The 18893-nt window shown below is 37.0% G+C and overlaps 3 protein-coding genes across 3 annotated transcripts in view; 2 read left to right on the top strand and 1 right to left on the bottom strand.

The window, feature by feature from the left end:
- The first annotated feature begins 1047 nt into the window (after window positions 1-1047).
- Window positions 1048-3861, top strand: LOC127650113 (iroquois-class homeodomain protein irx-4-A-like). The gene is made up of 5 exons (XM_052135307.1): window positions 1048-1092; window positions 2154-2387; window positions 2592-2686; window positions 2800-3119; window positions 3263-3861. Exons 1-5 carry the CDS (start codon window positions 1048-1050, stop codon window positions 3859-3861), a joined length of 1293 nt encoding a protein of 430 aa, XP_051991267.1.
- A 5244-nt stretch (window positions 3862-9105) lies between these two features.
- Window positions 9106-11235, bottom strand: LOC127651049 (NADH dehydrogenase [ubiquinone] iron-sulfur protein 6, mitochondrial-like). The gene is made up of 4 exons (XM_052136753.1): window positions 11053-11235; window positions 10782-10835; window positions 10503-10625; window positions 9106-9271 (listed from the first exon to the last, which is right to left on the bottom strand). Exons 1-4 carry the CDS (start codon window positions 11194-11196, stop codon window positions 9203-9205), a joined length of 390 nt encoding a protein of 129 aa, XP_051992713.1. The 5' UTR covers window positions 11197-11235; the 3' UTR covers window positions 9106-9202.
- Window positions 11236-14186: 2951 nt separating this feature from the next.
- The window catches only part of LOC127651041 (lysophosphatidylcholine acyltransferase 1), a 46028-nt gene continuing 41321 nt past the window's right edge, over window positions 14187-18893 (top strand). The window contains exon 1 of the mRNA XM_052136745.1: window positions 14187-14370. Coding sequence (XP_051992705.1) covers window positions 14251-14370 — 120 coding nt within the window. The 5' untranslated portion in view covers window positions 14187-14250. The remainder of the gene's footprint in view (window positions 14371-18893) is intronic.

The raw sequence follows: 18893 nt of genomic DNA, 5'->3' as shown, positions 1-18893 counted from the left end.
AGACTATTGGTTTTCTGTATGGGATAGTTCAGGAGGGTCTATCTAAATTCTACCTCAACCAGAACTCTCCAGATATTGCTTTACGTAACAAAACTTTAAAATAGAAGATTAAAAAGAGTGGCTTTGATAATAATGTATGCAAACATTTCCAAATATACCTCACTTCAGAGGTTAATATAGTGTTTTATTGTTTGAAACTATTTATAATATAAATATATATATATTATCACTCCAATGCATCATTTTATTCTCTCATGCAGTCCTCCATAACGTTCCATAAAAATAAGTTGAGGTGTGCTTTTGCAAATATCAGTAGGCTACTGAACGGAATAGTCTTTTGACAGATATTGATCTTAAATTAATGCATCTTTATGAAGCATGTGATTATTTGTTGAACGTATTATGGGCTAGTTTAAAGATGGTTTTCAGTGTTATTATATAATAGTACAAAAAGTGTTTGAAAACTACGTCTAGAAAGGCAATTATGGAAATGTTATCTCGGTGGTCATCAATCATCTGTGATCAAGCTGTCTATATACACTGGAATCAGTGATTCGCTGCTGGCGGGCAGGTGTTCTGTAGCGGGGGGAAACTGAACACGTCCTCATTAATGTGAGTGAGATCCTGCGGGCTCTTCAGAGGGAGGACTCTCAGAGTAAGTGCGGCTTCAAAGGGCAGAAGCGCATCGTTTGATTCTGAACTGAAACAACGATTCGGGAGTGTTTCGCTGCGTACGGGACAACTCTTGGCGTGATTCGCGACATTTCGAATTTGTTCTTTAATTTTGCTCTCCTGACGTCAGTGTCATCGGTGTTTAAAACAACGCTCATCTGTGCCAACGTTTGTTATGGTTTTGTTTCACTTCAGATATATATAGATGAACCACGCTGAGGTGAATCCTTGTTATCCTGCACAACTTTGTTTTTGTAATTTATATAGTTATTTGTCCGAGAGGCAAAGAGAGCCAAGCTTGGTGTGTTTACCTACAGTTAATGGAAGATTTCCCCAATGAACTGATGACCTGCAGCTGGACTGCAGCTTCTCCTCATGTCATTTACACAGTTTGGCTACTCATGCCCAGCAACATCCCAGGTAAGCTTCTTGAAAAACTCACATATGTCACATTGGAGTGCACATGTTAAACGTATTGCATGTCAGTGTAATTAATTGCATGAGCAAAGTATAAAAATAAGCTGCTCCACGTAGACATATGGATTATATGTTGCTCTCATTATCACAATAACTACTTATGTTTACAGAAAAAAATGCATGTGTTGGATATACTTAAAATAAATATGTAGTATTTTTTTCATCACACTTTTAAGTAAATTCAACTTGTGGTCATTTCATGTCAGCACAACTAGAAAACCTTTAATTTATATATATATATATATGATTTAGCAAATAGCAAGTTGTGTTAAAATAAAATAAAATGTAAATGTATATCAATGTTTCTACTTAAATTATGGCTCTAAAGACAATTCAAGCATTAAACTAGATTCCACAAAGAAGTGCAAGCTACGCTTCTATGCATATTTAAATGCGCAAGGAAAAAATACACGGATTGAACATTAAGTTGATCACTTATAGAGCACTGAACAGCCTAATGGTTACTTGACACAAAACAATAAAAAACAATTTGATATTTGAATTAAAACAATAATGATACAAAAAAAAAAAAAAAAATGGCTAAAATCTCTATGAATTCCTAATAACGACTAATAAAATGTCCATCCAAGTTCCTTTTGACCAAACAAACGTGCTTAAATTAGTCAGTTGCAAGGGCTTAGGTGTATTTATGGGTATTTCTTTTCTTGATTGAGTTATTTTTTTTATTTATTTGTTTAGCATATTTAAGCTCACCTTAGTTTTTGTATTGTACACATTAATGAAAATCAAGTAAAGCGAACAATTGTTATAAATATTTTCATTTATGAGAGGTTATGTGTTTTATACATTAGGGTTGTTGAGCCAACAAATCTTGGAGATGAATGCTTTTTTAACTCTTTTAAAGTCTCCATAAAGCTAATTAAAAGAAAGTTACACTAGACTTTGTTTAGGCTTAAAGCTCAATTAAAATAGTCAAAACCATCTTAGAGTAAAAATGTTCATACATTGCAAAGACAGATGTTTGTTTGTTTTTTCTTTGGCAGCTCTTAATGTCCTCTAATGCTCTGAGCACCTGCTATGAGTCCAGTTGTGGTCTGTTGGACTCTGGAGTGGTGACTTCTCTTCAAAACTCCCTTAATTGTCCAGTTTATGATAGTAGACTTGTGGCCTCTGGCCAGTGTGACATGACCTCTATCTATGGCAACACCTGTTCAAAGATCCACGGTTATGAGACATGCAGAACTTATGGGCCTGATTCAACTGCACTCTATCCTCTGGTATGCATTACATTTGTTGATAAATGACAAAATGTATCTACACTCCCCAGAAAGAAAATTTTAATTAGAAACTAAGTTATTTCTCCCTCTCATTTGTAGCCTATGCATTTCAAAGTTAAGATTGTTTGGAAGTCCTTGTTTTTTTAGTAGGTTTACTTTAGGAGCTACATTTGAGCTTGTTTTGGTTGTTTGATTTTATAATAGAGCAAAGATGGGTCAGCGATGGGACATTCAAGAGTTACCCAAAGCTCTGCTAACTACGAACATCCAATTGGACAGTACCAATATAACAGATATGGGTAAGAATAGTCACCTCCTTTTTTTTTACCTACAAGATCTGGTTGCATACATAGGCTTTTTGCACAATAGCTGTATTTGCGAAACCTTCTCACATACCTGTCATGTTATTAAGATATGGATCAGTAGATGTGGGTACAAGGAGAAAAAACGCTACTAGAGAAACCACAAGCACACTAAAGGCATGGCTGCAGGAACATAAAAAGAACCCGTACCCCACCAAGGGTGAGAAGATCATGCTGGCCATCATCACTAAGATGACCCTTACACAGGTGTCCACCTGGTTCGCCAACGCGCGCCGGAGACTCAAGAAGGAGAATAAGATGACATGGTCTCCGCGCAACAAGACCTCAGAAGAGAAAGAGTTCGATGACGACCAGGAAAATATTGACGAGTCACAGGGGGAGCCAATAAAAACCGAACGGGTGCTCAATGGTTTGCTGAAAGCTTTTTGATGTTATTTATGACGTGCATTATTTGGCACATGTATCAAATGTTACAATTGTGGATACAGTTTTAACTTTTACATACTCCGTGTTGCTTATCTTGTAACATATATGTGTGTCCCATACCTTCAGACAACCATGGAATGGATGATACAGATCAACATCATAGCGATCTGGAAGATTTCGATCTTGTGGAATCAGACGGCTCGGAGTGCGAATTGAAACCATCGTTTGTCATGAACGTTCACTCCAAGGCCCCACAATGTCCAAATAACAGCTTTACAGAGCCTTTCCATGAAACCATTGCTGAACTTTCAAGTGGTGTCCATGAATTCAGCGAAGACCGCCTGAGACCAACTACTGAAAACAACCAAATGGCAAAGTTGTACCTTCAGCGAGACCAAAACACCCTTGAGACCAAACCAAAAATCTGGTCGCTGGCACAGACTGTTACTTCCTTAAACCAAGCTGATTACTCATCATGTATGCACAAAGATCACGGGACGTCTTGCTCTACAAACACAGACTCAGACATAACAAAGAGGCAAAAAGAGTCTCCAGTTGCCACTCTGAGAAACTGGGTTGACGGCGTCTTTCACGATCCTTTATTTCGGCACACCCACTTAAACCAAACTTGTAGCAACTCCACAGAGTTATGGACTGACGCCATTTCCTCACTGAATAACTACCATGAACACTCAGGGCCTATTACTTCCTCTCAGAACAGTTAAGAAGTGGGACGCTATTTTTCCATAAATGTTTGTGGTACCGAATATGGACATTATGAGTCACCACAGAGTCATGCCATCACAATAGTAACATGCAAGGTTTGGAATCTGCTAAAATGTTTTAACTCCTGAAGTCTGATTTCATTAATAACATGTCAACACCGCAACGTAGAATTTAGAACGTTTGGCACCTTTCCATTTGAGGCAATTTGGGATTCTGTAAAATGATAGAAAGTCACAACTATGTAATTGCACAATACACAGATTTCCCCAATCTGAAGACGCAGGTTGTTATCTCACAACTCTTAGAAATAAAGAATCATGAGATTTTCTATCATTCGCTGTCCGTGGTGCTGAAATATTCTGATATGAATGTTACAGGTTCAATGCAACTGCAAGCTCAATCGACAGCATTTGCAGCATAATGTTGATTAATAAGCCTATATAAATAATTTCCATGTGTCCCTCGTTTATTAGATTTTTATTTTATTATTTTTTGGCTGACATTTTGCCAGAGGTATCACATACACACATAAATTGTGCTTTTCCTTCCAGTGTCCTATTAGATCGGGAATGAAGTAAGAATCACTGAGTTGTGACAAATTTAAATAGGCTACTCAAATGGCCATACTGAAAACCTGTTAAATCTTCTACTTTCATTGAGGGACTGATAATGTCAACAAGGATTGCTGGCTTGTACTGTCTCCTGAGACATGAACAAACACCACCTGTGAGACTAGACGCTCATTTTTAAAATCAACTGATAAAGACATACTCACCCCATTTTTTATGTCTAATCCTAAACCCAGTTGATAGAAGTGAAGCCTAATTTATCATGACCTAACAAATCTTGAGTGAAGCAAATAGTATGCCTTCATTCTTGTCAACTTTTAAAGTAGCTTCAAAACCTTCAAAGTCCAGATAACTGGCACAGACATGGAGGTCACTTGATCATTAAAAGTATCAGGCTGTGCGACTTAAAAAAATAAAAAATAAATAAATTGAGTAGTAATCGACAGTTTGTCTATTTGAGTTATTTGTGTGAGACAGTCAATTTATCAAAGTTGCAATCAATAGAAAAGAACAGAAACCAATCATAGCTCATGTATTTGTTAATAGCGTCCTCGTTTAAAAACGTATAGCCTACAATTTTAATCCTTCAGCAAAATAAACAATTTGTGCATGTTTCTCAGTGTATCTTTGGCAAAAAGAAAGAAAAGATTGTTTATTTGTTTGAGTGATTTTATTATTATTATTTTTTTATTAAAAAAACATTTATTTAATTTTTTTAAGCTTGAGATGATGATAAAGTATTCATTAGAACAGGAGAAATCTGCCACAACCTTGTATGGGATTAACGATTTTATGCTGAATTATTCAGGAAGCAAATCATCCGTGAATGATACATAAAGATAAGGTAATAAATAATGACGTGTAGCCTTTCAGTAAATAAACTTTCTGCACACAGGAAAGAATGGAACTGGGAAACCCACTTTCCCGTATTTAAAATTCAAACAAGGAACAATTCAATTTAAAGTCTACTGGATATACAGTGGAGGAAGGTAAATTATATAAGGTCTTTTTTTATCAACACATTTGATACATCAAATGCCTACTCTTAAAGGGATTGTTCACCCAAAAATAAAAATAATCTCATCATTTAATCACCCTCATGCCATCTCAGATGTGTATGACTTTCATTATTCTGCTGAACACAAATGAAGATTTTTAGAAGAATATTTCAGCTCTGTATGTCCATACAAGGCAAGTAAATGGGTGCCAATTTAGATAAAGCTAAAAAAAAAAAAAAGAAAAAGAAAAAAGAATTACTCTAGACCTCTCCAGTTGTTAAATCTGTCTTTTTTTTAAATCAAAAAATCTCCCCTCTGCTCAGTCCCCTTCAGTTTCACTTTCCCATTCTTCATCTTTTGCTTTTGGTGATTCACAGTCTTAATGTATATCGCCCCTACTGGGCAGAGAGGAGAATTTATGATAAAAATAAATAAATACTTATTTATATTATAATGATCTGTATCTCACCCACACCCATAATATTGTGTCTGAACACATGGATTTAAACACTGGAGTCTTATGGATTACTTTTATAATGCCTTAATGTTCATTTTGGAGCTTCAAAAGTTTGGCACCCATTTACTTGCATTGTATGGACCTACAGAGATGAAATATTGTTCTAAAAATCTTCATTTGTGTTCTGCAGAAGAAATATTCATTTTTGGGTGAATTATCCCTTTAAGCTTTAGTCATTATATTCACTGCATCACTGGACCACAGAGTAATTTTCTACCGAGAAGCAGAGGTTTCATTCTGGGAAAAAAAAAGTCTTTAGAATGTAATGATGGTTTTTTAAGATTTTTCTCTCTTAGATATAAAGTCTCATACAATGAAGGCTACATTTCCCCCATTTATAAAAATATTTATGCATGTAGCCAATGCATTAGCTTTGTCCACATGGCCAAACTGAATGGAAACCTAACCAAGGGGTTATATAGGAAAGGAGCCCAAAGCAATATTCAGTCAGGGGCCCCAGAATATCCAGCTACGGCCCTATTGGTAACACAACAATTTCTCCAATCATGTAATGTCATCATGTCAAGTTAGTTATTCAAGATTCCGATTATGTGGTTGGTATGTGTTAAGTTTGTGTTTAACACACAGAAGGTCAAGAAAAAACAAAACAAAAACATTATGCTCATGGCCCATGGTGACAGTCTTCACAAGCACCCTTGCAGTGTTTTGTTTGTAGGCAGTGCTTTCATTTACACAATCAGTCCAGCTTTATCTTCAATTATGTATCTTTTGATTATGTTCTGGGCCTCTGTGCCATTGTGTTGTAGCTGTTAAGAAATAGTCAAACAAATAATCTGAAACACATACACTTGTTATTCAAAAGTATATGAAAGTACAGGAAGTGAAAGTCTTCACTTTTCACTCATTCATTCCATGGCAAGCAGGCCGTTTGGCTTAAGAATCTCAACTCAAGTTTAAGTGCACACACACACATCACTACATACATTAAACTCTCAAAGCAATAGTTATCTTGGTGGATTCTGTACCAGCACTGAGAAACATGACACAGTCAGTCTCATAAAGGTCATGACTCAAGTTTACAGGACAGGGGGTAATTAGTGCAGACAATTAGGTAAAGTTAGCGATCATATTACAGAGCTCTTCAGTTTCTTTGTGACAGTTCAGAGGACCAATTATAAGGGGAACTAGATGATCAAATTATGTGTCTTTCAGTGTGTGTAGTCCAAGGCTGTTCTGTTCTGAAAATATGAAGTAAAAAAATATTCTGAAATATTCTCTTTATATGCCCATAAAAATGTTGATGCTCCACAGTAAAATCTGTATTTAGTTTGAAGCTAATAGTACTGTTGAAGTTAAAAAAGCCAGTGATCACATTGAAAAACCATGCTACAGTACCTGCCAACAGTGCTACGGGGCAATTTAAACTGTAAAAGGTGATGCTTTCTGGGAAACTGCAACATCCTTCTGTATTTCTGCTAGTTCCGTTTTAGCCTCATTAATAATAGACAGTACTTTTATATGCAGCACAATTCATATGCTCAGTTTCACACCACCATTTTGCTCAGAGCAATGTTAAAACTAGCCAACCACCTGCAATTTAGACACCTCCTGATAAAGAAAAAGAGTTCCAGCCTTCAACAATGAAGACTTTCCCTTACCTATCACACATACTGGACAAGTCATAGTGCAGATGAGGGTTAATTGGCTTCACGCGGTCTCCTGCCTTGTCACCAGCACCAATTATAGCAGCATGTCTGCCTTTCTCTCAAACTGATGGCCTCTAGCCGGAAAACTTGGTTCCACTGCATGCACCACAAGAGACTGGGTTTCCTCCAGGCTGCCACAAGGCAAATTGTCCTCAAAAGCCTGAGGCTGACCAGTCTTGGCAGGTCTATTTTCAGAGCTGGATGACAGTTTTGGATTTTACACACAAGACCTGTCAGATCATTTAGGGCACATATGCATTATATTCACTCAAGAAATTGCTCACATGCACCCAATGCATGTGAACCAAACCACATAGGAGTAAAGGCCTTTGAAGAATTACTTATTATTGGATTAAACAGTATCGCTCAATACACTTAAAGGGATAGTTCCCCTCAAAATTTTAATTCTCTCATCATTTATTCAACCTCATGCCATCCCAGAAGTGTATGACTTTCTTTCTTCAGCAGAACACAATGAAGATTTTTTTGAAAAATATTTCAGCTCTGTTGGTCCATACTATACAAATTAATCGTGGCCAGAACTTTGAAGCTCCGAAATGCACATCATGGCAGCATAAAACTAATCCCTATGACTCCAGTGGTTAAAGCTATTTCTTCAGAATGATATGATAGGTGTGAGTGAGAAACAATTCAATATTTAAGACCTTTTTTCAATATATTCTCCTCCTTGACCAGTAGGTGGCAATCTGCACAAAGAATGTGAATAACCAAAATGTGGAAGCGAAAGTGGAGTAAAAAAAAGTAACCTAAATAGTTTCTCACCCAAACCTATAATCTTAATTTTTGTGTGAACTATCGCTTTATAGAAAAGCTTTGCCAACAGTACATTCAGAATCATTATTTAAATCCAAGCCCTGCATATTCAGCCTTTGGATTGCTATGTACATTTGTTTATCTGTTAGCCATTGTTGTGACAAATGACATATTGATTTTGTGTAATAGAATCTAAATACATGAATTTATTTACTTTGTTTTAATTTAATTAATTGTTCAAATCAATGATCGAAGAAAAGTAAAAAAGTTAATATTCTAAGGGTGGGTTGCTGGTCTCCTGGTTTTCTAATACAATATATAGTGTAAATATACAGTTATAATATAGATCAAAAGAAAAGCCTGTATTTTTTCACTACACAAGGTAAGTACAAAAAGTGAAACTATATCCAAACCAGGTGTAGCAGAACGGTAACATCCAAAATAAAACTCAGAGAGATATATTTATACATCTTTCTCTCCTCCTCAAGACTTCAAAACTATTCAGTATTTTAAAAAGATCATGTGCGCCCTCTGTCGGTGATAAAGTAGCATTGAACCAGGGGCATAATGTACAAATTAAACTAGTCAAATTAAATGCTTTAAACTGTGCTGAAGATATTTAGCTTCTTAAATTTGTTGGTTATAACACTTACCAAAAGGCTCCTGAAAATAAATAAATACATACATAAATAAGCGACAATCAAATGCAGCAACTTTCATACTTATTTTGTAATAGTATTTTATTGTACAGCAAAAGGATTTAGGTATTTTCAAAGGGGAATAATATATAGCCCACACAAACAAAAAACTATGTTTCAGTGATGATGTTCCTGCTTAAACTGCAACCCACAGTATCCACACGTGCCAACTTTGGTGTCTTTGTCCTGTGAAAAGAGTCAATATGTTAACACATGGCCCTAATATAAATAACGTGTCCTATGCAACATGGAAATAAAAATATGTTTTAATATCTAAAAACATAATTAATTCAACCAAATAAAGCCTTTTCTTCAGGACCATCAAATTCTTATTAAACCATGCTTTTCAACGTAAAAGTAATTTTCTTGGTTCAGGTTAAGCTCGATCGAACGCATTTGTGGCATATTAATTTCCACAAAAGATATTTTCAACTCGACCCTTGTGCATTTAAAATATGGTTGCAATAAGGTACTTACAATGTGGGGTTTCAAAAGTTTAGCCGCAAGATGTAAACATTATACATGTTAAGATGACTATAGTGTGATGTTCTACATTATTTTATTGAGATAAAAATCACTTATAGATTTTACCAATATTGTGTTGTCATGGCAGCAAATGTGTAATATTGGACATAACTATATAGTATGATGAAGTTAATAAGCACATTTATCACACTAAACTCATGTTACCAAGTCAAGTCAAGTGGCTAAATGTTATGTGGCTAAACTCTTGCACCAATGTGTATTTTAATGTTTATGGACTGGCTCAATTCACTTCCGTTTTAATTGTCTTAATGTAACTGCGATTATTTTTTTAAATAAACAAGGGCCAGGGGGCCTGGGTAGCTCAGCGAGTAAAGATGCTGACTACCACACCTGGAGTCGCGAGTTTGAATCCAGGGTGTGCTGAGTGACTCCAGCCAGGTCTCCTAAGCAACCAAATTGGCCCGGTTGATAGGGAGGGTAGAGTCACATGGGGTAACCTCCTCGTGGTCGCTATTAGGGGTTCTCGCTCTCAATGGGGCACGTGGTGAGTTGAGCATGGATCGTGGAGAGTAGGATGAGCCTCCACATCCGGAGTCTCCGCGATGTCATGCACAACGTACCACATGATAAAATGCGCGGATTGACGGTCTCAGAAGTGGAGGCAACTGAGATTTGTCCTCTGCCACCCGAATTGAGGAGAATAACAGCGCCACCTAGAGGACCAATGAAGTAGTGGGAATTGGGCATTCCAAATTGGAAGAAAAGGAGATAGAAGAAGTTGAACATATTTTTGGTTATAATCAATAATAAACCACAAATGCTTACGGTTGAGCTTAACTTAGATCCCGTATTGAACCCAAAATATTCCTGTAAGTAATAAGTTAACAATAAATGTCATCTGGACTGTCAATTTCTCATTTTAAACACTTACGAGGTTGATGTAAACCTTGGGATGGCCGAGAGCCCCTCCACCTCCATCACAAGACACAACTCTTGACTCTACATGTCTCACTGGTTCTTCTGCAACCAAGCTGATTGCAAAGTTCTCATTCACCTGCATTTTCATAGTTTAAAAGATCTGTGAGTTAATAAACTATACATATTCTTTACTGTATCGAAATCACTTATTGCAAACATGACGAGTACATGAACAACTAAATATTTAAATGGTTTACTAAAACTGCTAGAAAATCTGTGTATTTATCGTCACCTCTTTTATTCTACCGGTGAATCTAGCTCTTCTCACATCATTTTCGTCATAGACCTGCAATAAAACGAGCAACCATTAAACAAAAAGCTTAAGGACAATCATATCATATGACATCGTCCGAACATTGATTTAAACAATTTATTAAACACATGAAGTACTGCAATTAAAGTCGAGAAATTACATTCGATCCAGCAAAATCGAGATGTCAACAATTGCTAATGCATAAACAGAGAAATCCAAATATTAGGGAATTAAAGCCCTTTAGCCTTACCTGTCCGGTATGAGTAACCTTTTCTCCATGATTAGAAACCGGAACACTGTAATGCTGGGATGAAACTACAGATACTTTCAAGACATTGAGCAAAGTCCTCGTATTTTTACCGAAGGACAAGATCCTGGGTAGGGTGGCTGCCATGTTTGCCAGTGACAATTACCTCTGCGTGTGTATGAGACAACTTTATAACTCTCTGCTGCCCCCTGCTGTCTCAGAAAAAACGTATTTGTTAATTTCTACTTCTTTGAGATATTTTTTTTTTATATACTTACGATATATTATATACGCCTAGTTAGAAAATCAACTCATTATTTTATATAGCACGACAACAGACCTCTGTTTGCACAAGTCTGACTGAAGCGTCCACTGCATGTATGTACTGCGCATGCGTGTATCATGACTTTCCTCAATGTCATACGTCACAGGAACTCGCACAGCTTCAGTGACTGTGCGTCTAAAGCATGCTGCCTGTATAATAATATATTTGTGGATCAACTCGGACTAAACGTGATTTTAGAGGTATGCTCAGACAGGTGTATGATACATACGTTTTAGTTTGCACGTCTGGCTTCTGTTTTTTTTTTATTAAAATCTATCAGTTTCTTTGCAGCTAGAGTGAAAGTGTAAAGCTAGGTTGCGAGCTAGTGAGTTAGCAGACCACTTAGCGTGATGTGTACAGTCTTTTGTTGTGATGAAGCGTTACATATCGACACTCATTAATTACAGAGGTGTGGCAAGTTGGTAAATATTCTGTTCTAGGAAGCAGCTATGAATATGAATTATACAAAAAGAAAGAATAGTCGTATCAGTTCTAACCTAAACTCTGCTCTCTTAAGCTTCTATACATGTAGATGCACTCAGAATTCGAACTGGGAGACTTGCAAATGAATACATTTTTTAAGCATCCTTGGATGTCTTAATGCACGTGTCAAGTTCAAATAATTGATTTATTTTTTCCTTCAGGCGTTGAGACCATGGCACCACTGCTGCTTTCCTGTCTTTTTGGGTCCCTAACTCGGCATTTGTCCCAAGTTGTCAGGTATACAGCCCTTGGCTCCTTACCTGCAGTTGGTGGACAGAGATGCATCTCCACTGTCACAGCTGCAACTGCACGATTCAGGGCAGTCGTCCACCCTGCATGCAAACTGCACACTCCATTCATCTTTCCCTTGCTTGGACAGTGCCAGCAGCTCATGTGCTTTCAGCCGTCCGCTGGCATGAAGACAAAAACTGCTCTTAAGAGACGCTGCAAAGACTGCTTTTTTGTCTGCCGCAGAGGAAGGCTGTTTGTTTTTTGCAAATCCAACCCCAGACATAAGCAGCGGCAGGGGTGAATTAGTTGAGGCTCTAGTACTTGATGTCATACAGCTTTATCTCTCAAATGAAGTGAGGATGGACTTGAATGATATACTGAGCATGTGGTCATAGAATTTATAATAAAGTTGGACTTCATCCAAAAAGCTACTCTGCAAATAACTGTTGGCACACTTTCATTCCATATATGTTCATGAACTCGGTGCTTAGCATAATTCAGACTTTAAACACATGTACAAGCCCACTGCATTAAAAGTGATTTAAAAAGCCAATTTGGATAATATTTATTTGCTTTTGGCCAAGCTTTAAAAAATTTAAATTCTGTCATTATTTACTTGCCCAGATGTGTAGGAGTTTCAGATGTGTAGGAGTTTCTTCTGCAGAACAATTGAAGATATTTAGAAGAATGTTTCAGCTCTGTTGGTCCATACAATGCAAGTGAATTGTGACCAGAACTTTGAAGCTCCAAAGAGCACATAAATGCAGCTTAAAAGTAATCCATACGACTCCAATGGTGTCTTCGGAAGCGAAACAGACCAAAATATAATTCATTTTTCACTATAAATCTTTGGTGATCATGATTTCAAACTCTATTTCACTTCCTAGAGCCATTTACCACTCTGCACATGCGTCAAGCACTAGGAAGTGCAAGCTGGAAATGATGATTGTGCCCAGAGACTGCACTGGCAAGATTTGCAGTGGAAAAAATCGTTACATTTTGGTCTGTTCTCATTCAAAAGAGCCAAGATATTCTTAAAATCGTAATTTATGTTCAGCAGAATAAAGAAAGTCATACACATCTGGGATGGCATGAGGGTGAATACACGATAAGAGAATTTTCATCCCTTTAATCTGTCAGTTTTCTGTTATCATATCAAATAATATGCTAGCATTGTAATTTCTGTTTGTACTGATGATTTTCATTGAGATTTAAAAGCTTTTTTATAATTATTTTCTATAATTATAATTAACTTATTTATAATTCATGATGTGTTTGAGGTGGTAATACTTTGTGTATCCCCTGTCTTCCAGACAATATTCGCCTCGTTCTGTATTTGTACAGCAGAGGGTGTACAATGCCCTATCCTGCTTAAGTGAAGACTAAACTTGGACTTTTTCTAAAACAGGCTTTGTGCCATCTTATAATCTTTTCTACTATTCTATTCTTAAAATATATGTTTAAATAATCTAGATTTTAGATGGAGTACCAAGGAAAATGGAAACTATTTTTATTGCATTTATTTGAAAACATATTATGCATACAGAGTAAAGGAGTCATATTTGCTTGGTCAGTAAATAACGGACTTCATGTTTTGAGTTCGCAATAACTGTGTGCAGGCTTAGTAACAATTATGTCTAGGCACAGATAAACAACTATATTTCTGCCTGCCTTGGGAGCTCAACATTTAGAAGTGTAATGCTGTGAGGAGTCCATTTAAAAAAAAAAAATTATATTGTCAACTCTCGGAATGAACACAGGAATGATCCTCATTTTCAACAGAACAACACCAAGGATAATTCACAACGATTGTCTACTGTGGAAAGATGTTGTTTTGGTGATATGATCCCTGCGGTCTAAGCACGTGCGCTGTACACGTCAATATGCATGTAAAGGATTCTCTTGGCAATTTAAAATCGAGAACTATCTAGATCCCTGCCTAACTCCGAGGGAGGTCAGAACTTGCGTTTATCACGCATGCGCACTCTGAAAAAGCGCAGTGATGTGGATTGGGCAGCGTCAACAGCAAGCACGAGCGAGTAGCTTAAATTTGACTTGTAGCTCACGTTAAACTACAGCAGTCGCGCGAACACCGTGCTGAAGCATTCGTTGGGGACTTTTCCTTTTATTTGTCCTAATTTAAGATCTGGGTCTCTTTCATAATGAGGTTTCCTAACAGTAAACTGCACATGGAGGTGGATGGAGAACACAAGGAGGTTTCAGCACACTTTAAAAATCCTTTCGTGCACGAGTTGAGATTCACTCCTTTGCAGAAACTCAAGGTAAAGTAATCCACCTTCGCCGTACTGTAAACCACGATTTAGATTTTCCCGTGTAAGAGTATGAGCAAGAGTGACATATGTTTGTGTCACGTGAAGGCACGCTAGATATAATTTGAGTTTCTCAAATTAAAATTCACGCAGGTGTACAGAAACCATTCCGGTCGGATAGACGGCTATACAACCATTTTTTCCACTACTGAGTCACAATTGAATTTTTATTTTGTATTTTTTTACTGTTAAACTGACGAACACAAAAACGTCTATTTAAAACCTATGGTCTGTTAAAACGCTTAAAGGCATAGTTCATCCAAAATTAATATTCTGTCATCATTAACTCACCCTTATGCCATCCCAAAAGTGATTGACGTTTTACTGCTTGACACAAAGTAATCTTTTTAGAAAATGTTTCAGCTCTGTAGTTCCATAATGCACGTGAATGGAGACTAGAACTTTGAATCTCCAAAAAGCACTTACATGCAGCATAAAAGTAATCCATATGACTCCAGTGGTTAACTCCACGCCTTCAGAACAATATGATAGTTGCGGGTGAGAAACAGATAAATATTTAAGTCCTTTTTTTAACCATACATTTCCACATTTGACCAGCCCCTACCAGTAAGTGGTGATATGCACGAAGAATGTTAATGTGAAACTGGAGATTTATTGTTAAAAATAACTTTAATATTGATGGCATGAGGGTAAGAAATTATATAATATTTTTTTTATTTTTATTTTGTATTTTTTTTTTTTAATGCATTGGTGTATTTTGCAGCCCCATGCAGATAATGAAACAATAATACAGAACTCTTGAATGTAAAAAAAAAAAATCAATAAAAATACAGGTGAGTAAAGAGACCGCTTCAATTCATTTTAAACTTTGCCTTAAACTCTTAATGAAAATCATGATCAATTTAATGTGTTTCTTTCTTTCTGGCTGCATTTATTTATTTTTTAACTATCAATTAGATTACCATTTATGTTTCATTTATTGAGATTCTGATGTACAAGAAAAGCATTATGCCCCTCTTTATCTTAATGCTGAAAATATTGTAGATCAGAACTTTGATGTTGGAGGAATTACACTAAAGCATGATTTGCTTGTGTAACCACCCAACTATCAAAGAGATCAGTGATGGGGTTGGTGGTGTTTTTTCATTTTCAACAGGTATTTTTAAGTTGTTGTTTTGAGCGGTTTAATGTATTCTGATCCATACATGCAAAGCAATGGTTTTACATCGGGAACGTGGCATAGGTCTAATGTTGCGCATATGTGCAGCTTTCCTTATGTAGATAAACTTGACAAAACATAAACATACACACCAAGTGCCAGTAGTAAAAAACTGAATGCCACTCCTTCACTTTGATTCCTTCAAGTAATCTCAGATGTTGTTCACAGGAGGTAAATGAGTTTCAAAGTCTTGCTTTCTTGTTTAACTGTCATCTCTATCTTCCCATCCACCCTTCAGCCCTTCCTGTTGTTTGGGGGAAATGGAAAGTAAAGACACTATCATGCAGGAAGTTCATTGGAGCCACCGATCTGATAATAGTATCACCAGTTATCCTCACATTTTAGCAGGTACAAGGAAGGAGTTTACAGACTGACAGCCTGACAAGGTCAGATCGCTGAGTACTAGGAAATAGGCTTTGTTCAAACAAGCAGTATAGCAGTTATCTAAACAGCAAAAAGCCATATAAAATCAATATGGATCCAGATGTAATTTGAAATGTGTTTAAATTCACAATTTTGGAAGTTTGATTACTGTCAGATCACAAGTATTTCTTTCTCATAATTCTGGACACAACGTGAATTTAATGCCATATTCAAAGTAAAGTAATGTCTACAGCTGTGTGTAAATTCACTATTTTATGCTCAAATGTTGCAGTATGTATTGAATTGAATGGCATAATAAACAGAAAATGGCAAGACACAGCACTTTAACAACCGGTGACTGTAGTGTAACCTCGTCACTTAGTTAATTACTTGTATAATTGTATCAAGATAATGAAAACACATTTCCATGTACACATTCTTTGAATGTGGTCAGAATCCATCCCTGTCCACCTCCGAATGTGGTTTCAGTGATTCAATCACGATCCAATCTTCTTGGGTGCATTCACACCTGTCATTTAATGTGGTCAAGTGCTATTTGATAGCAATCTGATCACCTTGATCTTTGGTCACATTGGTCTCCATGGAAACCAATGTAGATATTCCAGATATTTACTACACCGTCTGAACAAATGGACCTGATTTCATTAATTTTAAATGGACAGTGCGGATCAGATTTGCATCATAAATGCTCTTTTGAGTTGTTGAAACTACAAAAACCTTATTTCGAGTAGGGCTGGGTATTGTTCAAAAATGTCTATACCGATATCTTGACTTCGATATCGGTACCTAAACAATACTTTTTTCGATACCAATTTTATGAAATCCATTTGAACAAGATTACAAACATTACCTCAAAAACTTTTTTTTACAGACTCAAAGACTCCTCACCTGAGCCTTGTGGTCTCCTCATGCCAGGGTCGGCAGGGGCAGAGGCTACAGCATTAATGTGAAGAGGAAAAAAAAAAACAAGAAAGCTAAACTGTTAATTCAACCAACCCTAAGGATAAGTACGGTTTAACAAGATAACTAGTTTAATGTGAGTTAAACTTGATCAGTTACTGTCAACTTTTAAAGCATTTATAGCATCGATTTATCTAGATATGTATAGCCATACATCCAAACAGCATCTAACATTATGTATGTCCCAGTTTATAGGACTGTGTCACCATGCACAGAAACGTTAATTTAACAAGTACACAAGCATGTACCACTACAAGTTAGCAGATTTTGTTTTGTTGGTTTGTTTGCTAAATGTTAACCTTACCTGTCGGTGTCCCAGTCGTAGTGCCGCTGCATTCATCAGTAATTTTGAAGGAAGCTCTGTGGCAGGAGGATGCTGAGAGGATGACTGGACCGGCTGTGTCTTCTTGCAGTCGAAGACTGAGCATCTTTCTGCTCTTAAGTTTATTCCATGCACTGTCAAGTGCTTCATCAGATTTGTCGTGCTGCCGGTCTTGACAGCAATTATCTTGTCGCAAATATTACATCACGCTGTTGGCATCGAGCCTGGTGAAATGTAGCCACACTTTTGATCTTTTCCACATCTTTTGCATCTATGGGCGTTTGGACACATAGACACTACAGCCTCACATGTGAGCCACGCCTCTAGGTGTAACCGGCATAAATTAGTGTTTTTCTTTGATGCCTAAACACAGCCAATCACCGGCACTTTTAGATTTGGGCACTTCTAGCAAGCTACATGCTTATCACTGACATTGACGAGATTAACCCCTTAGGTATTGAAATTTGGTACCGAACGACAAGACATTTTTTGATACTCTATTGTTTAGAGGCAAATTGGTCGGTGCCTAAAATGTATCGAACTCGATATACAGCCCTAGTCTCGAGATCCCGCCATCCTATTGTGCTTCTTCCAGCTGTCAGCAATTGATATAGATTAGTGGTCCTGGCTCTCAGTCTGTGGCTGCTCTGCTGATGAGTTTTTAGGCGCACAGACTGTCCCCTATTGACTATGCTCATGAAAACAAAGTTGCATATACTACAAGCTTGAAATACTCCGATGGAAGTTTATGAAGATGACGAGTTTACATACAGGGAGATGTGATTAATTGCATCATTTTTTTAATATATTTAACCGCAATAAATGAATGCATTAAACCGACAGCCCTACTCAATAGAAGTAGGTAATACCCTTTCTTTACAAATATTTGTAAAAGGGAGGAAGCTCCTTTAGACTTCTGTACTTACCAGACTGCTTTTAGCATTCAATTGTCATTTAACTTTGCTCACAGTCAAGTGGCAGGCTGGCAAAAGTCATTGGAGACAATAAAGTGCATACGAGTAGGCTTCGAAATTTCTGCTGTGAGGCCATACATTTTCATTAAATGTCCAGGCTGGAAAGCCACATTTTGCTCTCTTGGGTTTCTATTTTGTCTATCATGGACATGACAAGAGTGCCCTTTTAATGCTTTATACTGTTATGTAACTTATCTTTGAGCTGCTGTGGTGAAGACAGGCAGAATTCCTCAAATTCATCAGATTCTGGAGGCCCTGTAAGTCTTTGATGCATTTTAGTGTGCTCCCTAATGTGACACTAGAGATTATGTTGTTGGAGATCACGATTAATGGTGATTCTAAGTGAATGTGGACGAGCGAAAGTGATAGGAGCCTGGTGAGGCTGAGTGCTCCGTGAAAATTGCCCGCTAGGAAGAGTCAGAATAAACATGAATGATTGAAATAGCATTGAGATCACTTTTTACTTCAGAAGGCCAAGACTGATCCAACTACTCCATGTCATGCCACACTTTTCTCTGAACACAGTGTTTGATTGGTGTAGTGTGGTGGTGTACAAAGCAGATCTGTATTCTAGTAAGTCAGTTAAATGATGGGAGTCACTGACCTTCTTTGGATGCTTCATAAGCAAGACAATGCACAAAACCTACATACAAAT

The sequence above is a fragment of the Xyrauchen texanus genome, chromosome 10 (genome assembly GCF_025860055.1).
Source record: "Xyrauchen texanus isolate HMW12.3.18 chromosome 10, RBS_HiC_50CHRs, whole genome shotgun sequence".
In the NCBI taxonomy this organism is placed as follows: Eukaryota; Metazoa; Chordata; class Actinopteri; order Cypriniformes; family Catostomidae; genus Xyrauchen; species Xyrauchen texanus.
This window is presented reverse-complemented; position numbering and strand designations above follow the sequence as displayed.